The 14749-nt window shown below is 44.4% G+C and overlaps 1 protein-coding gene across 1 annotated transcript in view; it reads left to right on the forward strand.

The window, feature by feature from the left end:
• RELL1 (RELT like 1) overlaps positions 1 to 14749 on the forward strand; it is a 142546-nt gene that overhangs the window by 3754 nt on the left and 124043 nt on the right. The window contains exon 2 of the mRNA XM_004706350.3: positions 3186 to 3256. Coding sequence (XP_004706407.2) covers positions 3186 to 3256 — 71 coding nt within the window. The remainder of the gene's footprint in view (positions 1 to 3185; positions 3257 to 14749) is intronic.

A 14749-nucleotide genomic window follows, 5' to 3' on the forward strand; every position in this document is an offset into this window, starting at 1 on the left:
TGTGTGTGTGTGTGTTTCCAGTTCTTATCTGTACCAGTTTACATCCTCTGGTCTAGCTGGATTTGTTAGGTAGAATTAGGATCATGATAGTGGGGGAGGAGGAAGCATTTAGGAACTAGAGGAAAGTTGCATGTTTCATCATCCCTACATTGCACCCTGACTGGCTCATCTCCTCCCCGAGACCCTTCTGGGCTTTGGGTTGCCAATCCGCACTCTCTGTCTTTCACAATGATATGGTATTTTTGTTCTTTGATGCCTGATATCTGATCCTATTGACACTCAGTGATCACACAAGCCAGTGCGCTTCTTCCTTGTGGGCTTTGTTGCTTCTTAGCTAGATGGCCCCTTGTTTATCTTCAAGCCTTTAAGACCCCAGACACTATATCTTTTGATAGCTGGGCACCATCAGCTTTCTTCACCACATGTGCTTATGCACCCAATTTGTCTTCAGCGATGGTGTGGGGAAGGTGAGCATCACAGAATTCCAGTTTAATAGAACAAATTGTTCTTGCATTGTGGGAGTACTTGAGTAGAGGCCCAGTGTCCATCTTCTACCTTAATACTAAACCTATAAATGTATTTACATAGATCTATTTCCATGTCATTATATATAAATATATTTACATATGTACATGCCTGTATTTAGGCCCCTATAAATGCCCTTTGCCTCCTGGTTCTTTCCTCTATCTCCTTGTACTTTCCTCTTGTCCCTAGAGTAATATTCTTATGGACAGTCTCCTTTGCCTTTAGCTTTACAGACTCTGCTCATCCAGAGTGGCCTTGTTCAGCACCTTTCTCTCTCTCCCCCAGCAGTGAAGTAGTTTTGTGCATTCATAATTCCATTGTCAGAGTCAGACTTCCATCTTGAGAGCCCCCAATCTCCGAAATGATTTTTTTGTTTAATTGGCATGCATGAAGGTCCACTTTTTGTGTGCTGAAACATTATGACGAAGTTGTCAATGTGTGGTGCCACATACCTACTATTATACTACCAGCCAGACTAGTTTCATGGTCCCCACAAAACACTCCCCACCCCATCATGCATCACCTGGTCACCCACCCCTTAAACCAATGGCTTCGTGATTGGTTCTTTTTCTTTTAAACATTTCACTGTGATTTGGGTAAAAGTTTTCCGAAAAAAATTTACTTTCCCAACCAACGGTCCATACATAATTGTTGCATGACATTAGCTATGAATAAGCCAGAAAAGCTCTGTTTTCTCACTGTTTCTGTCCATCCTGTTTCCCTGACCCTCCCCATCTCCTCATTTTGGCAAATGTTGCCCCTTTGGTGTAAGACTGTTCTAAGGGACACACTCTTCAGGGGTGCTACGCTTTCACAGTCCTGTCTATTTCCTGGCTAAAAGGTGGCCCCCAGGAATGTCTTTGGTTTAAGATTAGAAGATTACCCTAGGGCAGTAAGTCGTTGGTTTCTCTAGTCCCTATCCTACCAGTCTGTCTTGTTTTCTGTTTATTTGTTTTGTACTTGAATTTTGATCTACACTTTTTTAACCAAGTCTAACTGTCCCGTCCAGCGGGAACAACAACGTGGATCCTGGATAGAGGGAGCGGGACGCGAAGAATCGGGACAAGACAAGAGGCTGAGCAGTTCTCTATTTTTCCACAAGCCGCAGCTTATAAAGGCAAGAAGGAAGGAAGTGCCCGCGGTGCATGCAAATCAGGCTACTAATGACAACGCCCAATCCGAAAGCTACAAAAGTGCGCCCAGAGTCAGCGGTCAACAGTTTCCGATCAGGTCCGCAGGAATGACATCACCTTATGCTAATTAGGTGAAACAGCACATGTGCTAACAGGGTGCTTGTTAGCCAATACAAATAAGGGAAAAGGTTAAGGCCATTTGGACTTTTCTGTAAGGCAGCAAAAGGAAACGGAAAGTCTCCACCCCGGCCTGAGGCTGAGAGTAAAGCCTGTTTATGCGATCTTGGCTGTTGGGGCCCATGGTCCCCGACATCTAACCAGAGTTTTCTATCGTAGGTGTTGATCAGAATGGTTAACAGTGGTGTCCAGGCACCATCTAGTTCTTCTGGTCTCTGGTGACAGGAAGTTGTGAGCAAACACTGCTCATTCTTTTATAGTTAAAGCTTTACCTTTTGAAGTTAGATTTTCGGCCAGAGGGTGTAGAGAAACGCATCCAAATATTGAATCTGGCCGCAAGGTAGACGGGGAGACACTTTGTGTCCACCATTAGGAGCCCAGAAATAGAAGAATACTGCTGTCATCATTGGTGCTCAATGCAGACTTTAACTCCCCTGTTGGAGGTGCATACTGGGTTACACATTGGCTGCTAATCACAAGGTTAGCAGTTTGAAACCACCAGACGCTCCATGGGGTGAGTCCTACTGTGTCCCCTAGGGTCGCAATGAGTCAGAATCCACTTGGTGGCAGTGAGTGTGGGGTTTATTTATTGCTTGGGGGTACGAGTGATGCAGGAGCCCTGGTGGCATAGCGGTGAAACACTTGTCTGCTAACCAAAAGGTTGACAGTTTGAACCTACTAGAAACTGCACAGGAAAAAGGTTATACAGACCAGATAGAACCTGGTGGGGCTCCCGGAAACTACAGAGCTCTTAGTCTTTAGGTATAGAACTGAACTCACTTCTCGTTACACCATGCAGCCATTTAAGATCGAAAGGGCTGCACCCAACCCCAAGGCAACGTTCAGAGGGAGGAGGGACGATAACAGGACACTCGGGGCAGAAGTGGGACACCTCATGGCACATTGGGGAGATTGCAAAGGATACATTGAAATAAAATGCATATGAATCATTGAATGTAGAAATGATGATCTGCTCTGAAAACCTCCACCCAATTCACAATACAAAGTTAAAGCACTGAAGGTTAGTTTCCCTTTGAGCTGACACGCCAGCCACCCTGGCCTGAGCCGCAGCCTCTGCTTGCCAGCGGAAACAGCCTAGAGGCAGCACTGGGGGTGCACATCCTGGGAAAGGAGACAACCTGTTTTCCTTTCAGCAGGCTGTTGTGCAAGAGTGATGTATGTGAGCACCTCCTTCTCATTCTTTCTCTTCTAAAGTTACTCTGGGAAAACCAGCTGAAGGTGACCCCAACATGCAAGGAACGCTGCCGGGAAGTCAGGCAACTTAAATCACAGGTATGCATTTGGGTGCGAGCGGCGTCTGCCCTTTTGGTCTGCATTTTCCCTGTCCAGGTGGGACTCTCCGGACAACGAGGAAGGTCCTGGCATTGCCAGCCTGTTCTGCCCAGCAAGGTTCTCAGCAAGTGAGTTTGAAGTCGAGGGAAAGGTGGACGGGGAGGCAGGGCAGCCTCGGGAAATAGGCCTGTCAGGGCTGATTGCCAAGTTCACAGATCCTCCTGGGCCTCACAGTGGCAGGGGTATCCAGGTCTGCTTTTCAAATCCTGAGGCCCACTTTTGAGCTCCCTTTCAATCTCATGTTATTACCTTTATAAAGACTGTTTTAGCATCTGTTAGGATCCTAAAAGAAAATAACACGTAACTCTTCTGTGAGCAACGTTGGATATAGTTTTCATTAGGTAAGCAAACATAATCTGACCGCCCCCCCCTTCTTCCCTAGCTTACTGATTAACTGAGCGTGTGTTCTAGAAGAATAGAAATGCTCTCTTATTTTTCATTGCCTTCACGGCACCTAGCACATATTCAGTATTCAGAAAAAATGAACTGAACAAGCCTGTTGCCATTTGGTCGATTGGAACTCATAATGAGCCTGTAAGACAGAGCAGAGCTTCCCCCGTTGGGTTTCCAAGGCCGTATACTTTAAGCACACAGACGGTTCCACATTTGTTCCACATTTGCCCCCCACTCTGTCCAGGACCTTCTCATGCGATCCTTGTTGCTTAGCTGGGTACATTTCCATCCCTTGGAGCGGGAGTGTCCTCTCAGCCCTCTCTGTCTTCCTTTAAGTAAACAGAACCCACGGGGTTGCCAAGTCTCCACACTCAGTTTATTAGTTCTGCAACCACTGGCCCTTGCCAGGATTTGTCTGAACTCTCCAAGGTCAGCCCAGGTGGGACTAGATAATGGACACTTTGTCTAGGGGGTGAAACCACAGTGAAGCAGACACGGACCCGCCTTCTGAGCGCACAGGACTTGTGGGCATAGGCCTGCATAGAGGTGATGAGTATAGGGTCAGAAGTCTCTCTCTCTCTGTCTCTGGCAGTAAGTGACAGTGTGTCCCTGCACAAGTTACTTCATCTCACTGTGCTTCTGTTTTCTTGTCTATAAAGCAGTGTCCACTCAGGGAAATCCTTTTTATGGAAGTGAGAAATAAATGTAGCCCTGAGAAGTAGTTGAATGCGACTACCAGGCAGGTAAACATTGTACTGCGCATTGTAAAAAGCTTTTTTTAAACAAAAAGCCTCGCAGTTATTGTTTGTTATGATGTGCCTACTATGTACCAAAAAGAAGCCCTCTTGGCTTAGTGAGTTACTCATTGGGTTACTAACCACAAGTTCAGCAGTTCAAAACCACCAGCTACTCTGCAGCAGAAAGATGAGGCTTTCTACTCCTATCAAGCTTTACGGTTTCGGAAACTCACAGGGGCATTCTACTGTGTTCTAGAGGGTCGTTATGAGTCGGAGATGACTTGACAGCCATGGGTTTGGTTCCGTTTTTACTATATATCAGGCTAGGGCTTTGCTCTCAGCATATAATCCAATGATGACATAAATTTGATGGAGCAGATACCATTATTTGCCCACTCACAGGGCAAACAGAGCTTAGAGAAGTTAATTAACTTGCCCAAGTTCACAGCAAATGGCAGAGCCAGGCAGATGATTCTATGGCTCTTGTCTTCAACTTATATAGTTATTCTATATATGTAGATACTCATGTTTCATGGAAACTAAGGCTCTCTGGTGATGAAATTTTCATGGTCATATCACAAAATGTCATGGAAGGTTCTCACACAACTCTAACACCATTATCATCTTTGCTAAGAGCAATGTAAGACACCACTGAGTTTTATGAAGCATTCTATTGAGGAGGTTAAAATAAATGTTTAAACTTATGTATTTATAATTGTTAAAATATGGTAATGCTGCCTATATAGCTTGAGAATTTTTTATGAATTGGGCATAGAAAATCTTCACACATTTTACCCAAATTAGTCATCACAGCAAACCTACAAGGTCCCAAACTATTATGACCTTGATTGTGTGGATTGAAGAAACATGCCAGACCCACCGCCATCAAGCCCGTGCCGACGCATAGCGCCTCTATAGGGCACCGCAGAACCGCGGCCCAGGGTTTCTGAGACAGTACGTTTTTTATTTCAATATTTTATTATATAGTTTGAATTTATTCTTAATTGGGATATCTTACATATCTCACTCCAAGTTCATCACGTCAAGTAGAATTGTTCCTTTTCTACATGGCCTCCTTGACATCGGTCTCCCTGTTCCCCGCCCCGCTCCCCGCCATCATCGCTTCACTCCCTCCTCCCCAAACCCTTGCTCTACCTGCTGTCCCTGTAGTTCATCAATCCTGGGTTTTGTAAATCTTCATAGGAGAAAAAATGTTATCTTTCTCCCATGGAATGACTGGTTATTGGACTAAGGACCCGTGGTTAGCCCAATTCAGAGCCCACTGTGCTGCTAAGGAAACAGGCACGCAGAACTGGAATCACTTGCTTAAGGTCCCAACAGCTGGTTCAAGAAGCTGATTCCAAACTGTCTGGCCCAACTACCATGACCCTGTAATTTGATATCATGGGATTTAAGTTGTTCTGCTTGACTAGAGGACTAATTTGGGGTGGGGGCAGGGGGGCATAGGAGAATAGACATACAGTGTCAAGTCAAGAATTGTAGATGCATCTACAAGAAAGGTAAGGCTTGTAATCCTCACAAACTCCAAACCAAATCCTCTAACTGAAGCCATGTTCCCAAGGAGGACTTAATGAATTTCTTCATAACATGAGAGAACCACTGAATTAGTTTCTATGACGGCATTTACCACAAAGGTGCCTGTCTAAAAACATGCTTATTATTTTAAGTATCAGTCATAGAGGAGAAAAAAGGCAAGCAAGCAATCTCAAATTTTTGTTGTATTTTCAGTTATCTTTGTGTGGAGAAAACAGGGATGATTTCATTATATATCGTCTGTGTACATATAGATATGCATATTTGTGTCTGTGTGCACTTTTCCAAACTCAACATGTATCAGAAAAGGAAAGTAAGGCCATTCGGATCACCCTGCTTTTATCTCGGCAGTTATATATTTTATCTTGTTTACGATACTTTTATAGAAGTTTTCGATTCCATCATAAGTGCCTTCCTTTATTTGTTGACACAGCATCTTTCTCCTACGGAACATTGCCACCATCCACTTCGATCCTGCAAGAATACTTAGGGGGGGCATTTTTGCATATCTCTGTGAGCTGAGTGGAACACAGATGGAACAGTTGGCAGATTTTCCTCCTGTGTGATAGATCTGAAAATGAGCTCAGAGGACTGCATCCAAATCTTTCATCCAAGGCTAAGCTGAGAGTACAAGAACTGGGATGAGTCCCAAGAAGTCCCAAGTTCAAGTTAAATAAGCAGATATCTAGACACAGTGTCCAGAACATCCACATTCGTGTAAAATAATTACCCAGCGGCAGCCAATCAACGACTGACCACATTCGTAGTTTGAGGTGTGACCTTTCACAAGGAAATGGTTGGAACTCAAATGCAAATGGAAAGAGTTACGCAAAAGCATTTTTTCTGGCTTCTGGTCCATGATTACATTTATTTGTTGGAATAATCCAACAATTTATCCAACAGTCTCTTCAAAGATGCCCGTTGTCTGTAGGTCAACATATATTCATAAAGCGGTGCCTCTAACAGAGGTATCTTGTGTTAATAAAATAGATACAAGCTCAACTTCCTTTTTTTGATTTAGCAAAGAAACTAAGAATCATGCATTTGAATCCTTAGCCAGAGTCCTTTTTGCTTGATATTATTTATATTTGTTGCTGTTATCATTTTTATTGAGTTAACTAACCTATTTTAGAATTTAGCATAGAACACTAGTACTTAAGTCAAGTTAACCAGGATATACTAGAATTTACCACTGACGACTAGTACTTCGGCTGGCAAAAATAATTTTTGCATATTGTTTAACATGATAATACTTACCCATAGACCCATCTGATTCAAAGCAACATATAGTACATTGATTGAAAGTTCTTTTTCTTGCTTTATAAAACTAAGAAGTGAGTTACTGCATTTCCAGAAGTGAAATGTCTGGTATGATCATAGTGCATACAGATTTTGGTGGAAGGTGGGCTCAGTGCCTACCTTCAAATAACGCTTATTTTTGGAGTGTGTATGTGTATTCTTATTAATGAACATGGCGAGTACTGAAAATCAAGGATTGTGGATCCTTACCAAGCAGCAGATGCGCAATTTTGAATCATGTGCATTTTCATGATTCAATTGAAGTACCTTCCGTCACTCAGCATTTCCCCTGACTGCTGACTGCATCAGTGTGACTTTGATTCTGAAGGCCTCTGTCATCAACAATTGACAGGGGAGAGGGTGACATTGATCTAGGACACGTGGATGACTCCATTCTAGCAGTGTTTTAATATAGTTGCAGACACGGGAACCAGTAACTACTGCACCACCAGCCACAAGAGCAGTTCCCTCAGTCACACGAAAACCATGTTTGGAGAGTTCTGGCCTTCTTAAAACGGAAAGCTAGAGGAAGGCGCCTTGGGACCTGGCAGACATCGGGACTCCCAGAGCCTGTCTCCTCCACAGGGTTGCTATAGTTAGGGGCCATCAAATTGCTTCCAACTCACAGCAACCTGATTTTGCACAAAACGACACCTGCCTAGTCCCGCCCCAGCCTGACAATTATTATTTGAGCCTATTGTTGCAGTCTCAGTGTCAATCCACCCACCACATTGAAGTAGGTGACCCTCTTTTTGGCTGACCCTCTCCTTGATCAAATATGATGTCTTTTTCCATGGAATGGGCTTGAAACATTACGGCTGTACGTCTTTGTTTATTCTCTGATATCAAACCAAACTCACTGCCATCGAATCAATTCTGACTCATCACGAGTCTACAGACCAGGGTAGAACTGCCGCTGGGGGTTTCCATGGCTACGATTCTTTATGGGAATAGTAGAAAGCCTCATCTGTCTCCCGTGGATCAACTAGTTCCTTATAACTGCAGATCGTTTGGTTAGTAGCCTAAGATGTCACCACTGGGCTACGGGGCTCCTTTCCTCTCTGATAGATAGTCCGTGGTAATGTCAATATTGTTCACGAACACTAGACAGTAGCTGCAATAACCAACAATGGAGAGCCACAGCTGACCTCCTAGACGTTCCTATTGCCACGAGGCAGCGGTGGTCAACAAAGCTACCACGGTCCATCCTCTTTCACTTATTCTGACACCAAATGTTCCTCCCACACCACCCTGCATCCATGTGGACTCCAAAATTTGTAGCAATGACCACACAGAACTCACAGACAATACTCACAATGAAGGGTGCTTATTAGGGAAGTTAATAAGTTACCACCAGTCAAGACCATCACACAGTAAGGATACAGTCTCTGGTCTCCTCCGGCAGCGATGAAGTCCCTCTCCAGTTCTTAGTCTCTCAGCCATGTGGTCCCTTGGCCTTTGCCTATACGGGCCAGGAAGCCAGACCACCTGTCACTCTGTCCCACAGTTCCCACAGATCAATGGCCATAATGATGGACAGTCACAAAGGGTTGAACGTTTGAGGCAAATGCAACATCTTGTGTCTAAAACTCCAAACTCACTGCCATCGAGTCAGTTCTGATTCATAGTGACCCTATTGGACAGTTGAGCCTGCTGCCTCTGTGGGTTTCCAAGGCAATTGGATTAAATATTTCTGGGAGTAGATAGAGAGCCTCATCTTTCTCCCACCGAGCGGCTGGTGGGTTTGAGTGGCTGAGCTTGTGGTTTGTAGCCAATACATGACTCACTATCCTACAGGGCACCTTGAACACCTGGTACATGCCCTCTTTTATTCTTGTGACAGACACAAAGATGTCACACCCTGGATTTAGACTTTGGTAGAGAGATTGAACACACCCAACACTATGCTGGAACCATTCACCTTGTTGGTTCACATTCAAGATTGAGGATTCTGATGACCTCTTTAAAATGTGGCAAAGCAAAGAGGTTACTTTAAGGACTAAGATGCACCTGACCCACGCCATGGTATTTTCAATAACCCCATCTGCATGCGACAATTGGACATTGAATAAAGAAGACTGAAGAAGCACTGATGCGTTTGAATGATGGTGCTGGCAAAGAATACTGAAAGTACCGTGGACTGCCAGAAGAACACACACATCTGTCTTGGAAGATGTGTGGGCGGAACGCTCCTTAGAAGCAAGGACGGCAAGATTTCATCTCACACGCTTTGGACATGCTATCAGGAGAGGCCAATCCCTGGAAAACGACACTGTGCTTGGTAAAGGAGAGGGGCTCCCAAAAGAGAAAGACCCTTAACCAGATGGATTGACACAGTGGCTCCAATAATGGCCTCAAACATGCGAACAATTGTGAAGATGGTGCAAGACCTAGTGGTGCTCCTTCTGTGGCACCGTGGGTTGCTATGAGCTGCAACCAACTTGATTGTAACTGACAACAGCAATAACCTACTTTTTATATTGCATTTGAAAGCTGGCGGCCCCAAAGTTGTGAACCTCAAGTATGGGTGAGACTAACTATCTCTAACTGGATGATAACCTAATATGATACTTTCTCCAAATTTATTTCCTATTGAAATAAAATGACTTCCAACTTTTTGGTGCTGCCAAGAACAATTTGTCTGGGAAACTAGAGATCATCACCCTAAATTGTCATTGTCAGATAATCTCACTACCAATCCATCACTATGATTTTGTAATCGAAATAAAAGTTCTTTCCGGTCTCAGGATTAAGTACAAACTGACTGCACAGGTTAGTTTTGGATAGTAGACGGACCGATGTGGCCTGACTGGTGATCTGAGCCTTTATAACCAAGCCCTCCCCTAACATCACTGGACTTTATTAGGCTATCCTGGGAGCTGAAGATTAGTTCCTCAATTACCTTGTTTTTTTTTACCAACTCTGTATTTAGATCCTATTCCCTTCTCTTCCTAAATGCTAGCACCTCTGAACGGGGTTCTTGGATTCCATTTTCATCGGTCCACTCTCCTCTCTTTTTGATGCTACAGGTTGCTCATCAAGCGTGTGTTCTGAGTGTTCCAATCCTGTCACCATCACCATAAACAAGGTGCATTTGAGCCCTGGTCGCCAGTAGTGGTTACTTATTGGGCTGTAATCTCCAGGGTCAGCAGTTTAAAACCACCAGCCGCCCCAAAGGGAGAAAGCTGGATGCCCGTAGAGAGTTACAGTCTCTGCAAGTCACGGGCCAGTTCTACCCTGGCTGATAGGGCTGCTGAGTCAGCATTGACTCAGTGTAATGAGTTTGGTTTTGGGTTTTTTATTTTACTTGTTTTCTGGGACGAGCATAAGAAATAGTCACAAAAGTTGTAGCTTAAAGCAACCCAAAGCTGTTCTCTCACAGTTTGGGGGTTTAGAAACCCCAAGTCGAAGTGGCAGCAGCATCCTACTTCCTCTCAAGTCTCTCCAGAGAACCCTTCCTCATCCTTTCCAGCATCTGGCGGCCAAAGTGTTCTGTAGTTTGTCACAACCTAATTCTGAACCTCAGCCTCCCTCTGCCTTGAGCGAGCCTTTGGCTTTGTGAGCCTCTCTGTCTCTTCTTATTTTACAAATACTCAAATGATTTCATCTTGGGGCCTTTGATTAATTGCATTTGCAAAGACACTATTTTCAATAAAGTCACAAGTTGAGGTTCCACCGAACATGAGCTTTTGGGGGACACTATTCAACCCACTATACAAAGTCAGAGGCCAAACTGGAGGATGATAGCTGGCCATGCCTCTATCCAGATGGAGCATCTCTTACCCAGAGGAAGAACAGAGCAGGGTATCATTAGGGAACATTTTTTACTATGTAGTAGTAAACCACGTGGTGACCTTATATTGTAGCTTCTCGTCTCATGGGCCACGCCTTTGCTGCATGAGCTGCTTCTCCCTGGGTTTCAGTTCAGGGTTTTCAGATTATGGACGCAGACACTGTGTTTGGGGCCACGAGTCAGGCATCTTCCTCAATTCCTGCTGACATCAAAGAAGACGACTAAAGATCTTTAGTAGAGTTCTTGGGGAATTATCCTGCTAGAGAATTCCTGTGGTTTCTGTCAAAATTTCATGTCCATTTGTGACAAAAGATACTATTGAGTGTGTTACTCTGACATGCGACTCAGTCATACATTGCCAGCAAATTGAGCACCTTCATGTGTTAACCACAAGGCCAGACCCTGAAATACCATGACAAGCAAAATATATCATCTCTGATTGTTTGGGCATCAATCAATCACACCAATAGGTGGAATGCTTTTTAACCACAGTGAATGGCAGAGGCGGATAAGTGAAGATTGGAATGAAGTCTGAAGAAAGGATGGGATTTGACTAAGAAGAGATGAAGGACAGTCCAGAGACCAGCAGTTTTCATAAGAGAGGATATGGTACTTTCATAAGAGAGGACAAGGTTAAGGTCAAGTCTGACCTGAGCGTGGTACTAGGGGGAACATGATCAAGATAAAACTGGAGAAGTAGGTCCAGTTCCTACTTCTGGACCACGCATGGCCACCTTCAGGATGTCATGTTTATTCTCAGCACATTAGGAAGAGGCTGTTGTGCTTTGTGGAGGGTAGAGGGGGGATTGTCAAAGTGACGAGATTTGTGTGTTTTGCAAAGGTCACTCTGGTGGGAGCGTAGCTTAGAGGGAGATAGAGATGCAGAAGTAAATATGAAACCAGCCAGATTAGTGGAGCAATTCAGGTAAGAAATGAAAGCCGCCTAGGCTGCTAGAAGGAAAATTGAGAGAAGCAGGATATCAGATGGATTTAGGACTTGGTGATCATTTGAATATGAGAAGTACATCAATAGAGATATTCAGGATGAAACAGAGAAAGACTATTTGTAGAAATCAGGCTACTTCGTACTGAACATTTTTTATTAGTTGGTATGTAATAAATATATCATATCTTGTTTTGAAAAAATTATAAAACTGGCCTTTCCAAGAGTAAAAAAAATCTTAGAAGAAATCAACTAAACGACTCCTTAGGAGCAAGGACAGCAAGACTTCAGCTCACTTACTTTGACCGTATCACAAGGAGAGACAACCCACTAGCAATGAACTCATGTTTGGTGAACTTGAGGGACCAAAAAATGAGGGAAACCCTCAAGGAGATGGATTGACACGAGAGCTTCAACAATGGCCTCGAACATGCCAACATTCATAAAGACGACACAGCAGGGTAGCATGTTGTTCTGTTACACACGAGGTCACCCTGCGCTAGAGCTGACTCTGCAGCACACTGCAGCACACAACGATAACAACAACAGACATCATCGAGTCAATGTATGGGGCTGTTGAGTTGATTCCTTGGAGTGCAACTGCGCCTTGTGGCTTTGGTGGCTGCACGGCTTCAGGAAGGCAGGCTGCCACACCTTTCACCTGCGGAGCAGCTGGTGACTTGAATTGAAGCCTTTTGGCTAGCAGTTGAGTGCTCAGCTCATGCACTACCAGGACTCCTACTTTAGTTTAGAGTCAGGGGCAGTTTCCGACTTTGGTGTTGAGAACATAGCGCTTTCATGAGATTGCTTCACTGGGGAGACCAAGCAGATAAGTCAAAGGATGAACATGGCCTACTGAAATTGGCAGTTGGCAAAATGTCAACCCCTCCATCCTGTCCTCTCTCCAGGACCTGCAAAGCTCCCTGTGGTGCCTGCGGCCATGCCTTGGAAATCTTGGCTCCTTTCTGGACTGTGGCAAAGAAACCCTTAATCCAACCTGTCCTTCTGTGGGTAAGGCTTTATCCAGTCAGTTCCGGTTGGAGATGACCTGTCCAGGCGATTGGCGGGTCACAATCCCTGTGGAACGCATCCTTTCACGAAGTTTCCGAGGAGGGGTCGGCCTGGGGAAGGTCTGAGCGCAGCAGCTGCTTTATTGACTGCGGTCCTTTAAAAAAAACAGTCAGTTCACCCCCCAGCCCAAGAGTTGTTGAAACAAAACTCTATTTGCTGTTTATTCTTCCAGGGCCCTCTGCTGAGCAGAGTTCACTTGGGGACAAGATAGATAGGCCTGGGAGCTTTATCAAACCTGAACCTGGAAAGAGAAAGTGGTCAGACTGCTTTTCATCAGCCTTCTCGTGACAGTCACTCATCCAACTGCTGGCAGGACTTCTCTCTGAACATGGCCAGGCTCGGGGATTCTTTGATGACCTTTATCTAAAAGGTGCAGCTGGGCCCATGATATCAAACCTTTACCACACACTATCTATTACAGGGGCCCTGGTGGAGTAGTCAGTACGCATTGGGCTGCTAACTGCAAAGGCAGCCATTGGAAGTCACCAGCCCCTCTGCGGGACAAGGATGGAGCTTTCTACTCTTATAAAAAGTTCCTGTCTCAGAAACTCACAGGGCAGTCGACCCTGTCCTATAGGGTCCTTATGAGTCGGCATGGACTCAATGGCCATGAGGTTGGCTTGGTTTAGTTTTATATTACAGACACTATCCTAAGAGATTTGAATGTTTGGAGTGGAGACCCAAAGCCCATCTGTAGACAATTAGACACCCCCCCCAAAAAAAAAGTGTTTAAAGGAAGGGATGATTTGTAAGATTTGTAAGAGTCCTCTAATAAAATGATGAATAAAAAATTCAGTTATGTGAATACTTGTAATTCAGAATAAAAAGACCTTAAGGCTAAAAAGAAGAGGCTTAAATGCATGAAACTTTTTAAATTGAGATATAGCATGCATTAAGGTACACAAATCTTTATTGTCTAGGGTTATGCTCAGTGGATTTTAATGGATATATACAGTTGTCTCATGCAAACTCTAAAGGATAGGGTAGAAGAGTCCTGGTGGGTTGCCAAGACCGTGAATTTTTATGGGAGTAGAGTTGCTCCTGTGGAGCAACTAGGGGGTTCCATCTGCTGATCTTGTGGCTAGTGGTCTCTTGTAACCCACTGTTCCACAGGGACTGCTATGAGTTGGAATCGACTTGATGGCCATGCGTTTGGCTATACAGTCATCTAACTACCACCCAGCTCCTGATAACACATATTTCCAATACCTCATAGGACTCACCTTCCTCTCTGATAAGCACTATCCTGACTTCCGTAATCATGGTTTAGTCTCACCTGTTCTTGAATTTAGAAGGCCTGGTGGCATGGTAGGTTACTAGTTGGGCGACTAACCGCAAGAGCAGCAGTTGGAACCCACCAGCTGTTGCATGTGAGAAAGATACGGTTTTCTGTTCCCATAAAGATTTACAGTCTCATAAATCCACAAGGGTGGTTCTAATCTGTCCATAGGTCATTATGGGTCAGAATTGACTCCGTGGCAATGAGTTTGGTTTTTGAATTTTTGGAAAGTCTTTTTTTGGTCCACCCTCTTTCAATTCCTTTTAAACTGTTGGTTTCTAATAAACCAACTTAGAATAGGCTCCATATGAAGAAGAATGTGGCATCAGGACTGGAGGAAGGCTGAGAGACTGAAGACCAAAGAGAGACGTGGCTACTGGCTGAGGCCAGGTGTTGCTGTGGACCAAGGACTATATCTTAACTCTTTACTGATCAGGCCTTGCGGTAACATATAAACTTCCCTAATAAGCCCTCTGAATTGTGAGTATTGTC

The sequence above is a fragment of the Echinops telfairi genome, unplaced genomic scaffold, assembly GCF_000313985.2.
Source record: "Echinops telfairi isolate 266 unplaced genomic scaffold, ASM31398v2 ScPeMD7_7468;HRSCAF=8506_0, whole genome shotgun sequence".
In the NCBI taxonomy this organism is placed as follows: Eukaryota; Metazoa; Chordata; class Mammalia; order Afrosoricida; family Tenrecidae; genus Echinops; species Echinops telfairi.